At 47.6% G+C, this 23,759-nt stretch overlaps 1 protein-coding gene across 1 annotated transcript; it reads right to left on the bottom strand.

The window, feature by feature from the left end:
• Nucleotides 1-1,241: 1,241 nt before the first annotated feature.
• MLYCD (malonyl-CoA decarboxylase) lies at nt 1,242-20,472 on the bottom strand. The gene is made up of 5 exons (XM_012466153.2): nt 19,945-20,472; nt 9,843-9,955; nt 8,670-8,826; nt 5,041-5,190; nt 1,242-2,488 (listed from the first exon to the last, which is right to left on the bottom strand). The coding sequence occupies exons 1-5, from the start codon at nt 20,470-20,472 to the stop codon at nt 1,955-1,957; spliced, it is 1,482 nt and encodes a 493-aa protein (XP_012321576.2). The 3' UTR covers nt 1,242-1,954.
• Nucleotides 20,473-23,759: the final 3,287 nt, after the last annotated feature.

The raw sequence follows: 23,759 nt of genomic DNA, 5'->3' as shown, positions 1-23,759 counted from the left end.
TGCCTGTAGTAGGGGCCAGCAGGCTGCCAGGATTGGAGTGATTAGCCTGCCACCTGCTCTGGTGCTTTCAGAATCAGCCCAGAGAACAAGAGGCATGAGACACCTTCCACCATCACAGTCTGTCATGAGGCAACAGGCTGTATGCAGAAGAGAGAGAAGTAGCCTGGCATGGTCTGGGAGAAAAAAGGCAATGAAGGCGAGGGGAGGGACCTGTCTGCCTAACTGAGGACAGCAAGGACAGCACACCTGCAGATGCATGCACACAGACACACACACAGACGTGTAAGCACATGCACACGCAGACATGTGTGCAGACATGCACCGATACAGACATGCTCGTGCACATGCACACACAAACGCGCACTGATACACATTCAGAGACATGTTCGTGCACATGCACACACAGATGTGCACCGATACAGACAAGCTCATGCACATGCACAGATGTGCACTGATACACATTCAGAGATATGCTCGTGCACATGCACAGATGTGCACTGACAAAGACAAGCTCATGCACATGCACAGGCGTGCATTGATACAGATTCAGAGACACGCTTGTGCACGTGCACAGATGTGCAATGATACACAGATTCAGACACGCTCGTGCATATGCACAGATGTGCACTGATACACAGATTCAGAGACACGCTTGTGCACATGCACAGATGTGCACTGATACAGACCAGCTCATGCACATGCACAGGCGTGCATTGATACAGATTCAGAGACACGCTTGTGCATGTGCACAGATGTGCAATGATACACAGATTCAGACACGCTCGTGCCTATGCACAGATGTGCACTGATACAGACAAGCTCATGCACATGCACAGATGTGCACTGATATAAAGATTCAGAGACATGCTCATACACATGCACACACAGATGTGCACTGATACAGACAAGCTCATGCACATGCAGACGTGCACCGATACAGATTCAGACATGCTTGTGCACATGTACACAGATGGGCACTGAGAGATACAGACATAGTCGTGCACATGCACATAAAGACATGCACTGATACACAGACACACACTAGTGCACATGCACACAGAGACGTGCACTGATACATACATATACACACACACACACCTTCCTCCCACAAGCACAGTGACGCCCCTTCCTTCATCTTTGTTCTTATCCCACTCATCCCAGGCCCCTTCATGCCAAACACCCCACTGGCTGGCTGGCGGATTCCAGGCTTCCCAGGTCTCTAATTTTAAAGACAACCACCATTACATAATCACGTGTTTAATGTTTTATAGAACAAACATGTTCTTTACTGTGAAGTTCACTATGAACTTGAATCCCTGATAATTTAAAGCGTATCACCCAACGTATGCCTCAAGCAGCAAGATTTCTGTGTTCAACGATTTAACTTACTACACACACCTTGTGCAAAGCCACAAACCTTTCATACATTTATGAGCTTCAGAATTTAACTGGGAAAGTGTAGCACAGCCCTTTATCCCTTTGCACTGCATGGAGAGAAACGGCTAAAGCAACGACCGCCGCCTTCTGTTCTATGAGCACGAAGGAACACCTGTTCTCATCTGGGCCACTCGCCCTGGTCAGTGAGAGGCTGCTGGATCCCCCTGGGACGACAATGGCAGAGGCTGCACAGCTTCCTGAAGATTCCTGAAGACAGAGGTGCCACGGCACCAGCCCAGGGCAGAGAGTCAGGCCAAGGGCAATGACAGAATCTTCTGGAGACCACACAGCGACCTACTCATCTGTGTGCACCCACACCCACCACTGTCTTGCACTGGGCACGTGTGTCGTCCAGGGCAAGGGACGTTGAGGCCTGCCCTCACAGCGTGGCCTGGATGCGGGCCTGAGAACACAGTCGACTTTGGCATTGCTTGGAAAGCTCCTTCATAACTCCCAGCTCCTCCAGAAGATGACTGTTTTCTCAGCTGGAGCCATGTGACTCAGGAGAGGTTTATCATCAGAGCTTGCTGTTCTTCTGAAACTGGGCCACTAGGCTGAGGACCTGCTCGGAGGCTTTGATGTTCTTGGAGCCGAGGTAGGAGGTGCTGTTGGGGCCGGTCTCCTCCAGGAAGTAGCGGTAGTTGGCCATCAGGCTGCAGGAGCTGGTGATGCCTTTGAGGCTCACGTCTGCCATCCAGTTGATGCGCCACAGCACTGCCCCGTTCTGCAGGTGGAAGTTGGCCACAGGGTTCAGTGCGTAGCCACGGTGCTTCTCTCCATACAGGTACCAGGCGCACAGCCTCATCAGCGGGGCCTGCAGTGCCCGCACCAGCTTCTCTGACTGCACCCACTCGCTGCTGCTGAGGCGGAGCTTGAGGGCCTCGTTAATGGGGCCACCTATGATCTCTGAGATTTCCTTACATTCCAAATCTGTAAAGAGTTCATTCCTCCCGTGCTCCTTTGTTTGCGAGCTCAGAAGCCCCAGAAGCCATTTCGTGAATCCAGGTATAGGTGACAGACTTGAAAACACTTCAAGGTGAGGAAACTCTCTCTGTAAAGCACGGTTGGGGTGGAAGGAAGGCGGAGAAAACACACAAATTCAGCAGGTACGTTACCAAGAGAGGAGCACCTCTCAACCTACGGTTGCTGCTGTGTAGTGGGCGAAGTGACATCCAATACATGTTATTTATCTTCTTTCAAGAATTTTTTTTTTCCTTAGAGTCAGGGTCTTTGCTCTATCGCCCTGGCTGGAGTGCAGTGGCGTCATCCTGGCTCACTGCAGCCTTGATCTCCTGGGTCCAAGCCATCCTTCTGCCCTGGCCTGCTCAGTAGCTAGGACCACAGCCATGCGCCACCGCGCCCAGCAGGGAACAGTTATCAGGAACCTGATGTGTGCCCGGCCCTGGAGGCATCCTGACTCCCTGAGGCAGGACACCTGGGTCCCCACCATCCCTTGTCATGTTGGCAAAACTGAGACTAGTGTGTGGGGGACTTGCCTAAAACCAGACAGCTGGCCAGTGGGGAGCGGGACGTGGTGTACCACAGTTACTCACTGCAGACCGTGTCTGTCCCGCACACCGTGCCCCTCCCATGGCCACCTCTGAGGCCCCACAGGCTGCTCTGCTGCTTGGCACATGAGTGCCCAGGGATGGATAAGTGAGCGACCAGCCACACCACAGGGGGTGCACAATGGGGCAGAGGAGGAGACTGCGGGGATCTCTCCACATCACATGACACGGCTCAATTGTGACTGTCCTAACTATAGAGAGATCTCATTCTCATTTCCAAAAATCCACTACTTTCTGATTATAAATGTAATACATGCTCACTATGGAAATTTTTAAAAAAATTAATGACAGAAGAGAAGAAAACCGTCATACTCCATTACACTGAGAAAACTACTGTCCACAGTTTGCTACAGTGAACTGCTGGTGTTTCTTGATGCAATTTTTGCATGGATGAGACACTTATTCTGCATTTTGCATTATGAATTTATATTGTGAGCATTTTCTCATCATCATTTAAAATTCCAAAACAGACAATTTTAACCACAGAGTAATATGAAAAATGAAAAGAGAAGACTGTTATGTTCCTCACCATGTTCCTCTCCTTGAGCATTTGTGGTGGCTCCCAGGTTTTTTGCTTTTCTGAGACAGTTGCTCCCAGGCTGGAGTGCAGTGGCATGATCTCGGCTCACTGCAACCTCCGCCTCCTGGGTTCAAGCAATTCTCCTGCCTCAGCCTCCCAAGTAGCTGGGACTATAGGTGTGCACCACCACACACAGCTAATTTTTGTATTTTTAGTAGAGACAGGATTTCACCATGTTGGCCAGGCTGGTCTCAAACTCCTGACCTCAGGTGATCCACCTGCCTTGGCCTTCCAAAGTGCTGGGATTATAGGCATGAGCCACCATGCCTGGCTGTGTTCTACTTTCGTAAACCCGGATGAGCGCCTCCCTGCAGAGGGGTCATTCGCTCCCTTCTAGACTCCCTTTGAGGACTCTACACTGGCTGCACAGGGGCAGGTTAAGTGTCACCCTCAGGACAGCTACTGGGCTAAGGCCCGACTCCCCCAAATCCCAGGATCTGCTCCTCCTCTTCCTGCCTTCCTTACCCTGATACATTTCCCCTCCCTGCCCTGCTCATTACCACCCTCAGCTAAGATAGACGAACAAGGAAACTGTGTGGATGAGATGTGGCTTATTGTTACCCAGGGGAAACATGGCTGTGTGGTAATGAAGCCAACACCCAGCCTAATCCTGAGGGCTTCAATTTGAAATTGATTATGAATTTATGAGAAGCATGTAAATGTCCCCACTGCACACTGTCACCTTCTAAGGAAGGGCTCTGCTGCAGCTATCTGCAGCCCCCAACACAGAGTACCCCGCTCAGAACCAGTCATTAGCAATCATCTAGCTACTGCAACTAAGCACTAGATTCTACACATCTGAGTTTATTCAAACCCCTGATGAGGTTGGTGGTTTCCGAAAGCCTAGGCCCAGAGTGAATTTCAACCTTTCTGTTGTAGGATGGTTAATGTGTTTTTCACAGGGCAGCAAAGAGAAGGGAGTTAAATCAAAACTGAGCCGAAGCACCTACCTTTGAGCCATCTGGTCTAACCTCAGCACCCCCCCACACAGGCTGTGAGAAAGGCCACGCTGACAGCATGTCAGGCACCAGAGACCCTGAGAGTGTGGGCAGGGGCAGGGGGAGGTCTGACACGGCGGGATGACCACCAGCTGTGCCATCTGGCTGAGACACTTGAGAGTGACACTTACACCAGGACCCAGGAAATCAAGAGCGTCCTGAGCAGATCACAATGAGGTCGCCCTAGAGAGAGCTGATGACCTCAGAACACAACTGCATCTTGCGGGCAACTGCGCAGCCAGGCTGGAGGCCTCATTTCAGCATCATTCTCATCTCTCTGGGAGACTCATGGCTCCTAGGAGCTGCTGAGGGGCCGCTGGCACCCTTTCTATTCCCTGCCTGTCCCTTTAGCTCCTGTCTTCATCTGTGTCCCTCATGGCACCTGACACCCCACGAGGTTCACTGACCTGACCACATGGAAGCCAAGTGTGACTGGGCCTCCCTGCGTGTCACTTACCTGCAACTCCTTGACGACTCGCTTTATGAGGAATGTTCCCAGCTCCACCCCCTGGAGTCCCTGCTGGGTCAAACTGATAGAATAAAAGATGGCAGCAGCAATTCTGTTTTTCTCTTCTGTTTCTGATGGAGGACTTTCCTTCACGATTGCCTGGAAAACACGGACGATGGTTCTTAGGACAGTCTGGACACTCTGCAGCCTGCATGGCAACCCTGTCGCAGGGGCCAGAAGACAATTCTCAGAGCACTGAAAGAGAGAGCAGAGAACTCGGCTCCCCAGCTGGGATTCAGGCTATGGAACCTAAAAGCCGCTGTTTTGAAAACTCTCTACAGGAAAATGTCCTCAGCCTCCTTGGGGTTCTCGGTGCTGCATTGTTTGTGCCATTTTGCAATGTTCATGCAAACTTTGTTGAAGAGCAACGTATGTCCCTTTCTGTCTTTTAAGTCTTTGTGCAAACAAAAACGTGCTCCATAAACTCCCCTGCCGACACTCAGGGCTAACACGCTGATCCTCCAGACCAAACAGCTTCATTCGGTTCCTTCAGCTTCTCCTTAAAGTCCTGGTGTTTTACACCATTTAATTGTCTTTCCTCCTTTTCTCTGAACCCCAGTTTTTCACATTTCTCAAGAGGCCATATGCAGTCCCACATCATTTTCTTTTAGGAAATTTACCTTTGACTTTTTCATGTCCCTTCTCGGTTTTGTGCCATCTTTGTTTTTCCTTAATAGCAACACACATTTGCACAGATGTACACGCGAGGCAATCTAAGAAACGACCTGGAATGGAAGTTGCTTCGCTGAAGTCTGAGTTTACTGCCTCTCATTTTTGACTGCAGCGTTTTCTAATCCCCAATACTCTGAAGCATAATCCTTAATACTCTAAAGGTCACTTGATAACAGTGGAATAGCAGGGGGTTACCTTTTCATTTGCTTCGAAGCAGGTACACTAGCTTACTTTTGAAGAACCGATTTAAACTGTTTTAACTTCTACCAGCTACCTCTGATTCTGGAAGGAGAAGTATTTAGCTCAGAGCGCATACATCAGGTCTGGCAGTCAGTCCACGAACTTTCTGAAACTGTCTATGGAATGTGTGAGTCTAGGCATATCTGCCCTGAGGAAAATGTCCTCAGCCTTTTTTCCCTTTAGATTCTTAACAGGGTCTGTGACTCCTACAAAGTTAGGCAACACTGCTGTGAGGAAAGCAGGAGAGCTCATGACACGGAGGGGACATCCTCCGAGGCCTGTGCTGGGCCTGCTGTCCTACACTGCGCTCTGTGGAAGAGCCCCGGGCCTCAAAGAACAGAGCTCACTTCATATCACTCCCAGGTTTATCTCCCTTTTTTTTTTTTTTTTGAGATGGAGTCTCGCTCTGTTGCCCGGGCTGGAGTGCAGTGGTGCAATCTTGGCTAACTGCAACCTCTGCCTCCTGGCAAGCGATTCTTGTTTGAGCCTCAGCTTTCCAAGTAGCTGGGATTACAGGCACCCGCCACACACCCAGCTAATTTTTGTATTTTAGTAGAGATGGGGTTTCACCATGTTGGCCAGGCTGGTCTGGAACTCCTGACCTCAGATGATCTGGCTGCCTCAGCCTCCCAGAGTGGTGGGATTACAGGCGTGAGCCACTGTGCTGGCTCTCCTTTTTCAAGAAGTCTGTTAGTTACCTTGTGATTCCTTGTGCAAAAATCCCAGCAATGTTTTTTTAAAGTTTTCAAAATAAAAACAAAACTTTCTTTAGTTATATAACGGAGGTATGTGTCACATCAGAGGCAAAAAAATTTTTTTACAAGGCAAAGTGAATAAAACAAACAAAAAAGAGAAAAAAAAATACATGCATAAAGAAAAAATACTAAATTAGGCCAGGCGTGGTGGCTCACGCCTGTAATCCTAGCACTTTGGGAGGCCAAGGTGGGTGGATCGCCTGAGGTCAGAAGTTCAAAACCAGCCTGACCATCATGGTGAAACCCCATCTTTAGTAATATAAATAAATAAATAAATAAAAAAGAAAAAATACTAAATTACTCCGAAACCTAATCCCCATGCCTGCTGCTGCTGACCTTTTCATGGACACCTTTCCAGGTCTGTCTCATAGGCTCCCAGTATGCACACTGTTAAATATACATAGGACTGCGGTCCCACGCATATTCTCATGTGCCCAATTGCATATGCGCAACTCTACACATATGGAAGGCACCTTCCCCTTGGAGTCAGGATGTGGGCGGGGTTTGAATTCCAGTTCCACCCTTACTTGCTCTATGATCATGGATAAGCTACAAATGTTCCCCTAAGCCTCAGTTTTCTCATAATACCTAAATCACAGGCACTCTGAGCAATAACACACAAAATGTGCTTCATGGACTGACAGGCACAGAGCACATACTCAACAGGTATTATTAATATTGATCATAAGACCACACTCTACACATGCTACTGTGTAAACTTGAACTTCACCTCAACAATAAGTCAAGCTTAGCTTTCCATGTCAAAATATAAACCTCCATCAATATTTAAATACGTGACAGAAATCCGATGTACCTGAGGCCGCACCAAGTGTTTACAACACACTCCTGGAGCCCATTTTCTCCTGATGGGCCCTAGGTTATCATCCAGCCTTTCTGTCAGCAGTGCTGCAGGAGCAGCCACCTAACTCTCAGGGCTGAGCATCTGCCCAGCAGAAGTTCCTAAGGGTAGAATTTTTAGGCCAGAAGGAAGGCACAATCTGAATTTTCATACATCTTGCCAAACTGCCCTCAAAGAAGTCAGAATGGCCCCTCATCCCACCAACAGGGCGTCAGAGTGTGACTCCTTCAAACACAAACACTGTAAGGGGATGAGTTTCTCCTTGGTGATCAGGGACATCCGCTCATTTGCCCTACGCAACTTCTCTAACTTCTCAGCAGGACACCTGCTTAGGGCACTCACTTTGTGCCGGACCACCATCCACTCAGCTTTCTAACAGTCCCCCACGTCCTCTTGGCCTGAGCAAACCTGTGCTGGCCCAGGAGTCTCAGGCTCCCTGCCACCTGTCTTTAGCGCTCCTATTCCCAGACCCTGCAATGTGGTCCCTTGCTCTTCTGCCCTCGTGGGCCTGCAGGAGCATTTCAGACATTCTTGCCAAACTCATCCAGGAGCAGAGCAGCTTGCCACGGGACGGGGCTATCAACCACAAGTCCCACAACCTGCACTCGCCAGGCAGTGTCCTGGGCCCATACCACGCATGAGGGATGGAGTGTATCTTTCAATTTTCCAATCAAGTCTCTTTCAAAACTCCCCACAGGCATTTAACAAAAGCTGTAAAGGTGAACCACGTATGAACCAGGTATCCTGTCTCTTCTTCCTTCACAGTTACTTTCTGCCTCACAAATGTGTTCCGTGAGAGACTTTAACTGTTTCTCAAGCCAAGGTCAACACTGCCAGATGAATGCTGTCCTAGATCCGTAACTGCCTGCCTGCTACACGTCTACACTCTACACCTACACATCTGGAGACTTTATTTAAGCAATTAAAAAGCCCGAAACCACTTATTTTCAAAAAAACAGGATAAAATCAAGTAAAAACAAAACAAAACAAAAACACAACTTAAGGGACTTTGTGGGATGCCTATCTTGTCCCGAATTGACCATCCCAGGTACCTGGATGTTGCTGGAGATGTCACCGGTCAGTGCCACGTGCAAAACAACCAGGGGCTCCCCAGGGGTGGAACAGTGAGAAAAGAAGTAACACCTTCTATAGGGCCCAACACGGCGCTTCATGTCCATCCAATTTTTTACAGGATGCACGGCCTCCGACCTGGGGTGAAATTTGTAAAGACGTAAGACAAACGTATAATTCACAACTTAAGTAACGGTTTATGACTCCTATTCATATTATTCATTAAGTCAAACAAATTTTTTAGATAGAGCTTTAATGGAAAGAAAGTCATTTTAATGAGAAACAGAACCCACTGAGAGGAACTACAGTGAATGACCATTTTACAAACAAAATTGTGCTCCAATTTTAATCCCAGTTTTAAGAGGAGGGTGAGGCTCTGGGGAAGGATTCACGCAGCATATTTTCATGAACCTAATCAAATGCTTGGTGTTGGACACCGTGTCTTTCCTTTCCTCGGGATCTCTGTGAAGCGCTGTCAGTGCTGCAAACACTGGGCTCATCTGGTTTCTTCTGTCTAGCAACCTCACCCACCGCTACTGTGTTTTCAGCACGTGAAATGGCAGCAGGCACCGTCAGCCCTTTGAATTGGTTACACTTCCAAGATAGGACACTTTTCAAACCTTGGATGTCGTGGGACTACATGTAACGTGAAGACGCTTACTCACAAAGAGTCCCGGGTTGTGAGGCACCATGACACGCTAGCCTGTGTTATACTGTGTCCTGGATATAACACATGATATAGTTTGTTGAGAGACTTTAACCTAGGGAGACATCTTAACAACCAGGTGGGCTAAATGTAGTTTTGATTACGAATGCCAATGCTTGGTCCAGTGAGTTTCTACAACTCTGATCATGGGGTCTTGGGAAGGTAGAAAATGGGCCTGTCTGCTTTAAGCAAGAGGACACAAATAAGACCCCACGTGCAGGTCACTGAGAGACGCATCAGTTTCTCTTGGTGCCCTTTCCTCTTCCTCCATGATCTTAGTATCATGTGTGGTGACAGTCACATTTGCAAATACCGTGTTTGGATTTTATTAGACTTGAAATAAACTGCACATGTGAAGAGAGATAGACTGGTTTTTAGCCAATATAAAACACATATAAATATACATGAAAAATATCTGAACAAAGCAAATGAAAACCTGAATACTTACTCACTGATTTTCTGCAGCACTTCGCATGGTGAATGCCAGGTAACACGTTCCAGGTTAAGGAACCCGGAGGAAAACCATTCTGAGAGCATTCCTTTCAGCACCCCATTCATCTCCTGAAAGGAGAAGACACAGGCCTTCAGTGTACAACAGATCAAGCCCAGCTCTGTGCTGTGGCCAGCACAGGGAATGAAAAGCCACCGGCACGATACGGAAGACAACTGTGTAAGACGATCCTCTAAACAGCTTTTCCCAAGATTCCTCTGTGAGACTCTTATCTCAAACCAAGTCAGGCTTTAATTCAACTCTTGATTTAGATGTAACCACTTCAGTCCGTAAGACCCCTGAATGGAAATAATTCAATTTGAGCTAAGTTGCCCAAATCAAACAGTATGCTCCAATTCATTTACCAGAGTGAGCATACTAATTATATAAAGTTAACACAACAATGGAAGATACACTCTAAGAGAAACCTACAACAGACAGCAAGGGGGTCAACAGCACTGTCCGCAGCCTCTGGGGAACCTTGATATGTCAAAACATTACTCCTGCTTTTCCTTAGAAAAACAAGTACTTGGTCCAGGAGCCCTATTTCATCAACTTGGAGATTTTCATCTTTTAATATCTCTTACGTCAGGATGCATCTTTTGAATGATGGCGGGTCACGGTCTAATTGGCAGCATTTCCATTTTTTTTGAGAGATGGGGTCTCACTCTGTCACCCAGGCTGGAGTGCAATGGCATGAACACATCTCACTGCAGCCTCGACCTCCTGGGCTAAGTGATCCTCCTGTCTCAGACCCCCAAGTAGCTGAGACTACAGGTGAGCGCCACCACACCCGGATAATTTTCGTTTTATTTTTTGTACAGGTGGGGTGTCACCATGTTGCCCACGCTGGTCTTGAGCTCCTGAGCTCAGGCAATCCACCCGCCTTGGCCTCCCAAAGTGCTGGGATAACAGGCGTAAGCCACTGTGCCCTGCCATAACTGGAAGCATTTTTAATCTACCTTAGAGGGACATAAAATAATAGTGTATCTGGCAACCAGTGCATTTCAGAGTTGATGAAATTACCCTAATTTTGCTTTACTTATTTACAGCCTATCTACTTCCCCAAATGATGTGAGTTGACGTGACCACCCAAGATCCATCAGCACTGACGCCTTTCAATCAAGAGCAGAAAAACACAGGCACCGGGCAGGAGCAGTGCCATCTCAGTGTTGCCTGCACGGCCACAGCCTGTTGTTCCCAGTGGCTGTATCCCTTTTCTTCCAAATTAACAGCTGTCCAGAATAGAGACTGCACTGCAGCTGGGGGGCAGCCATGTGACAGAGTTCTGGCCAATGAGGTGTAAGTAGCATTCTCCTGCAGCCACTTTGGGGAACTTGAAAAGACAGCAGGTGCCCGCCCTTGGCCCATCTTTTTTGCTTTTCCACTGCAGACTGGAAGGTGGTGTGATGGCTGGCACTGGAGCAGCCAGCTTGCGCCATGACGTGACTTTGGAGATGAAGGATTTTCTGCGCAAAGCAACAAGATCCAAGTCTGGATCCACCAAGGACACCAAAGAGCCGGATCAGCTCTGGGCTGCCTACCTGTAGACTTTCACATGACAGACAAAGTTTGTCATATTCAAATCACTGTTATTGTGGGTCTCTGTTACTCACAGATGAACTATATATTAACAGATCCACTGAACATTACTACTGAGTAACAGTAAATACCTCAGGATATCCGTTACAGGAATGACCTTCTGAATCTCTGTGTAAGGGTCATAAAGAACATGATGGGCAACAAATACAAAGAATGGCTTTACAACAGCTATAATTTTTTCTTTTTTTGACAGTCATTGTCTTGCTCTGTCCCAGGCTGGAGTGCAGTGGTGCAATCTCGGCTCACAGCAACCTCCGCCTCTTGGGTTCAAGCGATTCTCCTGCCTCAGCTTCCAAATTTTATAAGACCATTTTATATTTTAATTCCTGTTAAAGGGTGAAGGGACTCAAAACTGTTGCCTGAGGAAGAGTTGCAGGTTTTGGGATGGCTCAGAGAAGTTTTCGGAGGGAGGTGAGAACTACCTTTATATGTTTAATCATTAGGGCACGAAAGACACCACAAATTCGTTCCATGTGACCCCACGGGGGCCGGGGAAGTAAATCCAGGACCAACTGGTAGAAGCCATGGACAATCAGACTTGGATCGAATTTAGTGTCAAGAAGAACTTTTGAATAGCTAGGGCTGTCCACAGAGGTCATCCTGGAAGACGGTGAACCTCAGCACTGGAAGTGACTGAGCACAGGGTGGACAGAACCCAGCAGAGCTTTTTAAAAAGGATTTAAGCATCGGACAGATGGCTGGATCAGATGATCTCTGCAATTCCTTTTAACTCTACATTCCATAACTGAATCTCCTTTACTTGGTTGTAAATTCCATCAAGGCAGAGTCCATTTCTCATTCACTCCTACAGTTCCCAAAACATTCACTAATAGATTGATATCCGATGAAAAAGATGGAAAAATGGAAAGAATGTGATTAGAAAGTAGCAGGTGGGGAGGACGAGAGAGATCATTTGCCGGGTGACACAGAATGGCCCTTTATGAAACTGCATTTTCTGCGTTTGACAACAGTGCTTTTTAGCCTTCTGGGATCCTCACACACCTGAATATGCGCTAAAAACCACGGGCCCCGTCCCCAGAAAACTGCAAACACATTTTCCTGGGGTTCATGGACTCCTCTGATACCTACCCACGGACCATCCCAGAAGCCAGGGAGACTTCCACATCTCAGGATAGGAACGGGTGAGCTGAGCTCTGTGTAAGACGTACATTCAGGACGGGAAAAAAGCAGGAAATACCTAGTTTTACTATCAATTCAGTATTAATTATGAAAGAAATGGTTTGGCTGATGAAAGCTCCTCCCCTACAAATCTCTTCATTCTATTTTGGGCTCCTGACAGCCACAAAATGTGACGCTGGTACATGAGAACTGGGAATCTAGGCTAAAGGTGAGAATTCTCCGTTGCTTAGTCTAACAGCAGCAGCAGCTGCTCAGGCTGGAATGAACCACAGCACGCGGCAAGTTGCCAGGATACAAACACCACCAAGGAAAGAAGCCTCCTCGACTGTACGTGCATTAATTCAGCCACCATTTGTCACCAATACAAGACTGAGAAACACAACTGCTGGGAATATCCTGGTGATGCTAAGGTCAGTGACAGTTCTCAGTTGATTCTGCTGGAGTGCATCTTATTATTATTATTTTTTTAGAGACAGGTCTTGCTGTGTTGCCCAGGCTGGACTTGAACTCCTGGGCTCAGCTGAACCTCCCAAGGAACAGGGACTACAGGTGCGTGCCACCGCGCCTGGCTCTGTATATTCTGTATCGTTAATTCTGTTGTCTTGCATGACGCTGCTTAGACCAGCCAACTTTTCCTTTTAAAAGAGAACTTGGTTCCCTCTCTTTTGAAGATCTATCAAGATCTGCGTATTTTGGGTATGTGAGGAAAACCTACCTTCCCTTGTCCAGAAGCCCTGGGATGGGGAAGGGAGTTGAAAGTCATGCATGAGGGCAGCCCTGCGGAGGCTGAGAAACTTGGGGACAGTTCCCACTCACATGAGCTGCCACTCTGCAGGTGTACACTTCATACTGGGGTATACTTTCCTATCTAAAAATAAGTATTATTTAGCATAGCTAAGCACAGAATTTACTAGAACCTACAAGGAGTACTCTATTAACTAAAAGGCAGAAGAAACACAATTGTCTAGCATGGCTGGGTGGCTGTGGCAGTGAGAACACGTCCCTTCTCGTTTCTGTGCCTCTGTTAAGGTTCGAGCATCTCTCATTTCACCCTAACTCTGAGGTCCAAACCGCCCACCGGGAACCCTTTCCAAGAATTAATGGTCAACCTCCCTCAAGTGCCCACAAATGGCTGAACCTTGCTCAGACCTTCCCCTCTACTGGGGATTCAATTTGGTTTCACTGGGATTTCACCTCTAAGAAACTGAAGTCATCAACCCACTGGGCCTCTGGAGAACAAACAAAAGCCTATAAACCACCACCCTGCAAACACATACAGCATCCTTGTACCCACACTTACCATGAAACCACAGGCACACACATACCCACAAACTCCTCTATGTTCAGGAGGCCACAAATCCAGACACCGTAATGAGCCTCCAAACTCACTCAGACCAGAGGAAAAGAATATTTTAAAAAGTAAGAACACAGCTGAGTGCAGTGGCTCACACCTGTAATCCTAGCACTGTGGAAGGCTGAGGCGAGTGGATTATCTGAGGTCAGGAGTTCAAGACTAGCCTGGCCAATATAGTAAAACCCCATCTCTACTAAAAACACAAAAATTAGCTGGGCACGGCGGCAAGTGCCTATCCCAGCTACTTGGGAGGCTGAGATGGGAGAATTGCTTGAAACTGGGAGGCAGAGGTTGCAGTGAGCTGAGATCACGCCATTGCATTCCAGCCTCGGCAACAGAGTGAGACTCCGTCTCAAAAAAAAAAATAAATAAAAAAGGAACATTTCAAAGGGAATACTTCTTTTCCTGATATAATTATGCCGTTTTATAGATTTATCTTTTTTTGAGACAGAGTCTCACTCTTGCCCAGGCTGGAGTGCAATGGTGTGATCTCAGCTCACTGCAACTTCCACCTCCCAGGTTCGAGTAATTCTCCTGCCTCAGCCTCCCAAGTAGCTGGGATTACAGGTACCTGCCATCATGACTGGCTAATTTTTGTATTTTTAGTAGAGACGGTTTCATCATGTTGGCCAGGCTGGTCTCAAACTCCTGACCTCAGGTGATTTGCCCGCCTCAGCCTCCCAAAGTGCTGGGACTACAGCATGAGCCACCAAATCTAGTGCTTTATAGATTTTTCTATCACTCCCCGTACTAAATTGTTTCTTTATCATTCTCTTTTCTACAGATTAAAATTGAGTTTTGTGATCACAGTAGTCAGGGATATTGACAAATACCTTCTCCAGAAATTCCTTAATTATTAAAACAACTAAAATTTTCTCTTGGAATGAATCTATTAAGATCAATCCACTTACTATAATCCAAGGAACTCTACAAGTCTACATGAGATGAACACAGCATAGCACAGAAGTGAGGATGTGACACGCATCAAGGCATCCAATAACAGGGACCTCCTAACATCCTTGTCATTAACCACGGCCAGGGTCTACCTTCTCCATGCACTGGGTTTGCTATCTAGACAAACACCACACAGACACTTGGCCACTGCACACTGTGGAAACTTTCAAATAGCACTTATTTCTCCCCAGCCAGGAGACCTGATACTGGGTCTGAACTTTGTATCAAAAAGGATAATGAGTCCCCAACATAAAGAAAAGATACCTTATCTGATCTGAAATATCCAAGGAAAGAGAGGTATCCCAGCCTGGTCACATGCCTCCTGTCCTCACGCTGGGCTATGCTCACGAAGGAAACACCAGTCTTCCGGATACATGCATTTCCAATAATTCCAATCCCTGGCCAAAGACCAAAGTCTTGACAAACAATGCCCTCATTTTTATACCATATTTTAGCAAAGCTCCGATATATTTTTCTTAGAGGAGTGGAAGGCTGCCTCTCAGCTGACCAACAATCAACTGAATTTCTCCCCTCAATGCAGTGTCAATGGGCCCAGGAGGGTTCAGCGAGTTGGATAAAAATCACCTAAACTCACTTCTCTAAGCAATGGATGGCAAAGATGGGCCTGGAAACGAGGTCCCTTCCCGGGAGCTCTTGCTTCTTCCACTATGCCCACCGTCCTGTAACACACATGGCATCAGCTGGGTGCAGTGGCTCACGCCTGTAATCCCAGCACTTTGGGAGGCTGAGGCGGGCGAATCACAAGGTCAGGAGTTTGAGACCAACCTGGCCAACATGGTGAAACCCGGTCTTTACTAAAAATAAAAATAAATTAGCTAGGCATGGTGGTGGGCACCTGTAACTCCAGCTACTCAGAAGGCTGAGGCAGGAGAATCGCTTCAACCCGGGAGGCGGAAGTTGCAGTGAGCCAAGATCATGCCCCTGCACTCCAGCCCGACTGAGTGTGAAACTCCATCTAAAAACACACAAACAAACAAAAACCCACACAGCATCAGCATCATTCTGTGGCTTCACATTTGCCACTTATTCTAAAAGTGCCTTTGCACCTATAGCATTCAGTAAGAAAAGAATCTGAGCAGCATCACACAACGAACTACATTCAGGCCCAGGGAAATGCTCGGGTCCAAGCCCACAGGAGCTCTCCTGTAAAACAGTGCATGCTCACGTGGGCTTATCCAGCACGTGCAAAGGCCAAAAGAAGCCAGGCAAGTAGCACAGCTGTGTGACAGGGCTCAGTGTGCACATATCCAGGGTGCCGAGACCAGGGCAACCTGGGAGTGAGACCCCTGCTCCCCTGAGAGCACTCAGCACTTAGGAAAGCCCTTGGGGGTCTGGGAAGCCTGCACTAAAGCTTCCTTTGTCAACCTTCTGGTGTTTTCTAATGCTGGATCCCTTAAAGCGAAAAGTTCTAGTTCTAGCTGAGTCACCTCATTAATGTGGATGCAAAATCCAGAATGAGGTAAAAGGAATGGAATCAAAATGGTCTCCACACCAAACCCACAGAATGTTCAACACTACAAGTGAATGCTAATGTCTACTGGGGAATTGGGGTGACAAGGATGTGTCAGTGTATCTTCCTGAGTTGTAACTAATGTTCAGCTCTGTTGGGGGATGTTGATAATGAGGGATGGCAGAGGGTATAAGGGAAATCTCTGTATCTTCTACTCAGTTTTGCTGTGAACCTAAAACTGCTTTAAAACAGAGTCTATTAAAAAAAGAGGGCCAGGTGCGATAGCTCACACCTGTAATCCCAGCACTCTGGGAGGCTGAGGCAGGCGACCTCCTGAGGTCAGGAGTTCGAGACCAGCCTGGCCAACATGGTAAAACTCTGTCTCTACTAAAAATACAAAAATTAGCTGGGTGTGGTGGTGGACACCTGTAATCCCAGCTACTTGGGAAGCTGGGACAGGACAATTACTTGAACTCAGGAGGTGGAGGATGAAGTGAGCCAAGATCGTGCTGCTACACTCCAGCCTGGGCAACACAGCAAGACTGTCAAAAAAAAAAAAAAAAGATCAGATAAAAAAATAGATCAGATCATACCACATTAAGTGATTTCTGGTGATAGTTATAATATCAGATCCCAGTTGACAGGTTCTATGCACAGAACCATTTAACTCTATTCTCAGACTAATTTAAATGACAGAAATTAAAAAAAAAATTACATCTCTGCTCATGCGTATCTATAATCCCAGCACTTGGGACTGCAGGATTGCTTGCTAGAGGCCAGGAGTTCAAGATCAGTCTGGACAAATAACAAGATCGCATCTCTAAAAAAAAAAATAAACAAACACAACAAAAACCTACACACACACACACACACACACACACACACACAAGGAAACTTAACTATGTAGAACGGAAGGGGAAGGGAATTAACAGGTTCAGCTACTAACAGTTATATGCACTGAATATAAGGCTGGGAATTCTAGGTAAAGAAATGGAAGGGGCGTGACAAAGCAAACACAAAAAGGCTCCCGGAGCCATTATGTCCAAACCATGTGTACAGGCAAAGGTCAGGGTGCCGTTATTCATTCTAGAGGTTTGATAAATATCTCCGGTCCACAGGACTTTTGGCCTAACATTATAGTGTGCAGTGTTTTCTCCCTTATATATATAGATAGCCTTGGTCAAAAAGCCAGGAAACTTGTGAATGTCTGAGGATGCAGCAGCCTCTGTATTTCCCAGGGGCCAGCTCCTTTTTTTCAATAAGTCAGGGCTGAATGTGAGTGTGTTCAGCTGCCATGCAATGTGTTCCTTCCCGACTATGTGATACCCAAGTTTTCCTGCATGGGGAAGAACAGAAGGATGTATTCCACAACATCTCACAGAACCAGGTAACTCAGAATTGGACTGGGTGTGAAAAATAAATGAGGAACAAAGCTGTCCACATGTCTGATATGAGGACTCTCCCAGTTGTACAGAAACCTTTCAAGCTCTTCATGGCTTCCTCCCAGGTTCAAAAATCTATGACAGAGTGTGGGGCAGTCTCACCTCCACATCAATGCTGAATGATTAGTGTCAAGTGTGTCTCATGCTGGGGCACCCAGGAATCTACTGCAATGATTCATTCATCATTCTGCTATGCAAGAAAGTTGAGACAAGTTTCCCGGTTTTTGAGGAGCTGATCATTTATTTGGGGGGAAGATGTATCCCAAGTACTCTGTCCATAGTGTGGATCAGAAAAGCTCATCCATTCTGACTGGGCTTGAGCCCAGAACGAGACAATTCAACACAGAAAGAATTCATGACTGATTTCGTGTCACGCAATGAACAACTGTGGGTTTTCTGTCTTAGAATCTTATGGCCAAAGATGCCTGGCCCTCAGTAACGCTTAGCACTGTAAACTAACCAGCTATCACGGGGAATCAAATCATGGCCACTGTTGTCAATCCTGACATTAATCCCATCCTTAATTATGCCCATTTTTACGCATGTAAGACTAAGTAGCCAAAAAAAGATAAGAAAGTTTCTAATAAACATCCGATTAACTCACACAGTAAATAAGTGCAAGGTAGTAAGTGTAGTGCAAAGAACCCTGGATTTGGATGGGTGATCAGTGAGGGTTTTTTGCTCTGAAGTTAAGGACAAGTCACAGAATCTCAGCATCTATCTCCTTTACTGTAAAAGGGATACACGTTATCACCCACCTAAGACTGAAAGAATGAAAATGAAAACTATTAAACTAGTATCAGAGTTCTTAAATGGGTTAGGTCATAATCATTCACCTGTTCAGCATTTTTTTTTTTTTTAACACCAACTGCTCACAAACTTCTGAATGTCCAGAACTTGCTGAAACATTTACATCATTTTTCATTCATGAAAAGGGCAGGTTAAGCCTGGGCAACATGGTGAAATGCCCTCTCTACAAAGAAATGCAAAAAAATTAGCTGGGCATGGTGGCAGGTGCCTGTAATCCCAGCAACTAGGGAGGCTGAGGCACAAGAACCCCTTGAACCCCAAGGTTGCAGTGAGCCAAGATCACACCACTACACTCCAGCCTGGTGACAGAGCGAGACTCTGTCTAAAGAAAAAAACACTTAGCCAGGCGTGGTGGCCTGCACCTGTAGTCCCAGCTACTCAGGAGGCTGAGGTGGAAGGATCGCTGGAGCCTGGGGAAGTCGAGGCTACAGTGAGCCGTGATGGCACCACTGTACTCCAGCCTGGGCAACAGAGTGAGACCCTGTCTCAAAAATAAAAATAAAAATAAAAAAGGGCAGGTTAGTGTTTCGCCATATTTAATACTAACAGTATAAAAGGACTATACATTGCCCTAGGCCATCTTTCGGGTCATAATCATTTAAACCTCAAAGTATGCATCTGCATCTAACAGGAATGAACTGTGCTAATGCCTGACTAACTCAAGAAGCCAACTCAGAATGATCACATTAAGTACTGAACTGAGGGAGTTCAATTGTCCTACCAAAAGTCACGCAGCAGAGAGAAGGCCAGAAGCCATGGAGGCTCCTGCGTGGTGGTGGTGACCTTGAGTTCTATTTACCTTTGTGCATTTCACAGGACATCTTAGGACAACGTCTCACACACAGTGGGTGCCCAATTAACCTCTGAAACACTATCCAGGGTCTCAGAAGGCTGCCTGATGCTCAGCCTGACACTCGAGTGCAGGTATACCATAAAGATGAAACACTTCTCAGCTACAATGATTAGAAGAGAGACGGTATAGCACACACTCATCAGGTACAAGAGGTGACAGTTACCTTAAAGGTCACCAAGTGCTGAGTACTTAGTAAACACTATACAAATGAGGACTTCAAGGCCAGACTGGAGGGAGGAGGGCGTGTGCTCTGGCAAGGCCAGGACTCAGACAGCGTGGGAAGGGGACAGAGTTGGCAGTCAGTAACCGCGGGCGAAGTGAGCGTGGTTTCAGGCAGGGAAGGCAGGGTGTGCGGGGCGTGCAGGGGGGTAGTGAGGACTACTCGAGGAGGGTGGCCCGTCCGCGCTGCCGGGCGGTCGAGGGCGGCCCCTTACCCGGACGTCTGGCCCCTCCACCAGCTTGAGGGACTGCGCCTCGAGCAGGTCGGCCCGCAGCTGCACCAGGAAGCGCACGCCGCCGTCCAGCTTGCTGATGTGGTGGAAGAGGCCGCGGTAGCGCGGCACCAGCGCGTAGCGCAGCCGGTCCTCCGCCTGCAGCAGCACCGCGGCCTCCCGCTGCTGCTGGCGCAACTGGAGCACGCCGGCGCTCTGCTCGGCCACCTGGCCATGGTCCACGCCGAAGCCCCGCGCCAGGCGGCCCAGCAGCTCGGCCCGCTCGGCCGTCTCGGCCAGGCCGCCGTAGAAGCTCACGAAGTCCGCGCACTGACCCTCGGCGGGCGCCGGCGTCTTCTCGCGCAGCTCGTAGACCGGCTTCGGCGGCACTGCGCGGCGCAGCAGCTCGTCCATGGCCCGCTCCAGGGCGCCGGCCGCCTGCCCGCTCATCAGCCGGGGCCCGGGCGGCCGCGGGGGGAACCGCAGCGGGAGGAGACGCCTGGCCGTCAGACCTGGCCGGAGGCCTTGCATGGCGCCTGAAGACAGCTGTCCAGGGGGAGCTCCGCCGACCCTGCCGCGCTTCCGGCTTCCGGCGCGAGCCGGCCCCATTGGCCTAGGCCGGGGGCCGGGCGGGGAGGCGGCCAATCGGAGGGCAGGGTGGCGGGGCGGGGCAGATCTGGCGGTGGCTCCGGGCCAAGTGTGGCTAAAGGTTACCGCCTGGCGGTGGGGCGGTCTCGGGGCCTCCCGCTCAGCTGGTCGCTTGTCCTCCGGTCCTAACACCTGGCCGCTTAAAGGCACCGTCCCCTCCTCTCTTCCCCCACTACACCGCACCAGTGCCGCCTCCTCCCTAGATCCGCGCGCCTCCAGCATCCAGGTGCATCACAGTCGCCCAGGAGCTCCTGCACTGGAGGATTCCTGGGCTCCGAAATCAGAATCCGAGAGATTCAGATTCAATGTGTCTGGGAGGAGCCGAGGAACCTGCGTGCTTAAAGGTGTTTGTGGCAATCCTCTGGCAGGGTAGCCTTTGTTTGACCCCTGCCTAGGCACTCACCATTCGCGTCAGGGTCTTACACAGAGGTTGGAGGGGTGTATGAATGTGTGTGTATAGAGAGGGAAAATATGTCTATATGTATGCGTGTATGTATATACACGTACGTATGCATACACACATACGTATGTATGTGAGAGAGAGCAAGAGAGACTGATGGAAAGCCATACCCTTGAGCAAAGGCCAGGATGACACAGAGTTTTCTTTGAAATAGTCTCAGATAATTGCAGTTTTCAAGAGAGATTTATTTTGTCCTCTGGAAAGTTAGGCCTGAACTCAATTTCTCTCTCCTTCCCCAATCCATTACAATTTGCACAAGAGAATGTCACATACCATGTCTCCCACATGCAAAATTACAGGAGGTATTAGGAACGCAGTGGGATTTTGTTCCACTCCGATGGAAATAGGGAATCTTTGGTTGGAGGCTGAGGGAGCCATGTACTTGGCTGACTATGTCTAGGTGCTAGGATTTCTACTGGTGGAACGCTTTGGTGTAGGTATTGGAGTATAAAGACACCGAGAGGTAGTTCTGTATGGGGACAGCATTTGCTAAGTGTGTCTCATGGGGTATGAAGAAACTATATTTGGCTCATTCTGCCAAGACACAGACACACAGAGCATTCTGAAGGCCTACTGGTGGCTTTTGAGCACACCTCTCCGTTCCTCTTTTCTTTTCTTTCCTTTTTTTTCTCTGAGACAGAGTTTCGCTCTGTTGCCCAGGCTGGAGTGCAGTGGTGCTATCTTGGTGCACTCTGCCTCCCAGGTTAAAGCAATTCTCCTGCCTCAGCTTCCCAAATAGATGGGACCACAGGCGTGGCGTGCCACCACACCTGGCTAATTTTTTGTATTTTTAGTAGAGACTGGGTTTCACCATGTTAGCAAGGATGGTCTTGATCTCCTGACCTCATGATCCACCTGCCTCGGCCTCCCAAAGTGCTGGGATTACAGGTGTGAGCCACCGCGCCCTGCCTCCGTTCCTCTTTTCTAAGAAGTGGCGAAACCATATTGCCAGCTGGTTCTGTCTGGTTCAAACTGGTGGTGTTTTCCTTGTTGGGTGAGCTCTTGTCTAATCCTGGAATACTCCTGCCTTGCTTTAGGAACCTTGTCTTGAAAGCTTGACTTTGCTTAAGCCTTCGTCAGGTGTAGTACCCCCACAACCCTGCTCTTTCTCAACTTTCCCAGTGCCTTCTTTTTTACATAATTTCTGGCTCCTGCTTTTTTTCTCTGTTTATACTTGTTTTTCTCTAGGTGTCAACAGCCTTCCTCTGCTTTTTCCCACTCATGTCCTTATTTCAAAAGACTGCCCCAATCCTAAAATGAAATTAAGGAAACAATTCTATTAACAGCAACATCTAAAAGAATAAAAGAAACATGTTTAACCAGGCAAGTGTGAGAGTGGTAGATGGAAAATCGCAGAACAGTATTGAAGGAAATTAAAGACCTGAACAAATGGAATGGTCCACCCATGGCTCATGGATTGGAAGATTTAATACTGTTAATATAGCTAATAGGATTTGGATCTGTGTTGCAAATCTCATGTCTAATTGAAATCCCCAGTGTTGGAGGTGGGGCCTGGTAAGAAGTCACTGGATCATAGGGACAGAGTTCTCATAAGTGGTTTAGCACCATCCTGCCTCGGTGCTGTAGAGTGAGTTCTCATGAGATCCAGTTGTTTAAAAGTTGCATCACCACCCCCTCTCTTTCTCTTGCTCTGGCCATGTGAAGCTCCTCACTCCCCCTTTGCCTTCTGCCATGAAAGGAAGCCTCCTGAGGCCTTCCCAGAAGCAGAAGTCACTATGATTCCTGTACAGCTTGTGGAACTATGATCTAATTGAGCCTCTTTTCTTTATGAATTACCGAGTCTCATGTATTTCTTTATAGCAGTGTGATACAATGGTAATATTCCCAAAATTAACCTACCTATCTAATACAATCCCTATTACAATTTAAATTGCCTTTTGTTTTTTTTTTGGCAGAAATAGAAAGACGCATTCTAATATATATATAGAAATGCTAGGGGGCCTGAGTGGCCAGAACAATCTTTAAAAGGAAGAACAAACCTACTACAAAGCCATGGTAATCAAAATAATGTGGTACTGGCAGAAAGATAAAACACAAAAATGAATGGAATAAAACTGAACATCTAGAAATAAACCCATACATCTATGGTCAATTAATTTTTTTTTTTTGAGATGGAGTCTCATTCTGTCACCCAGACTGGAGTGCAATGGCATGGTCTCAGCTCACTGCAACCTCCACCTCCCGGGTTCAAGCAATCCTCCCACCTCAGCCTCCCAAATAGCTGGGACTACAGGCCAGTGCCACCACACTCCACTAATTTTTATATTTTTAGTAGAGATGGGATTTCACTATGTTGGCCAGGCTGGTCTCGAACTCCTGACCTCATGATCTGCCCACCTCAGTTTCCCAAAGTGCTAGGATTACAGGTGTGAACCACCATGCCCAGCCTGGTCAATTGATTTTTGACAAGGGTTCTAAGACCATTCAATGGGTAAAAGAGAGTCTTCAGCAAATGGTACAGAGACAACTAGATATCTACAAACAAAGTAACGAACATGGATCCTTACCTACCTCACAGCATATGCAAGAATTAAACTCAAAATGGATCAGATCTAAATGCAAGAGCTAAGACTATAAAATCCTTAGAAGGGAAAATAAGTGTAAATCTTCATGACTTTGGAATAAGCAATTATTTCTTAAATATGACATCACAAGTGCAAACAACAAAAATAGATAACTTGGATCTCAT

This window comes from Aotus nancymaae, unplaced genomic scaffold (assembly GCF_030222135.1).
Source record: "Aotus nancymaae isolate 86718 unplaced genomic scaffold, 86718_ANA_hifiasm-v0.15.2.pri h1tg000030l, whole genome shotgun sequence".
Taxonomy (NCBI): Eukaryota; Metazoa; Chordata; class Mammalia; order Primates; family Aotidae; genus Aotus; species Aotus nancymaae.
This window is presented reverse-complemented; position numbering and strand designations above follow the sequence as displayed.

Excerpts from the sequence above, each read along its gene's own strand:
- MLYCD (XM_012466153.2), bottom strand. The coding sequence starts at position 20,472 with ATGCAAGGCCTCCGGCCAGGTCTGACGGCCAGGCGTCTCCTCCCGCTG. Across the intron at positions 8,827-9,842 it reads GTGCTGCAGAAAATCAGTGA|GTCGGAGGCCGTGCATCCTG; the intron begins GTAAGTATTCAG and ends ATTTCACCCCAG. Across the intron at positions 2,489-5,040 it reads GAGTCGTCAAGGAGTTGCAG|AGAGAGTTTCCTCACCTTGA; the intron begins GTAAGTGACACG and ends CGTGCTTTACAG.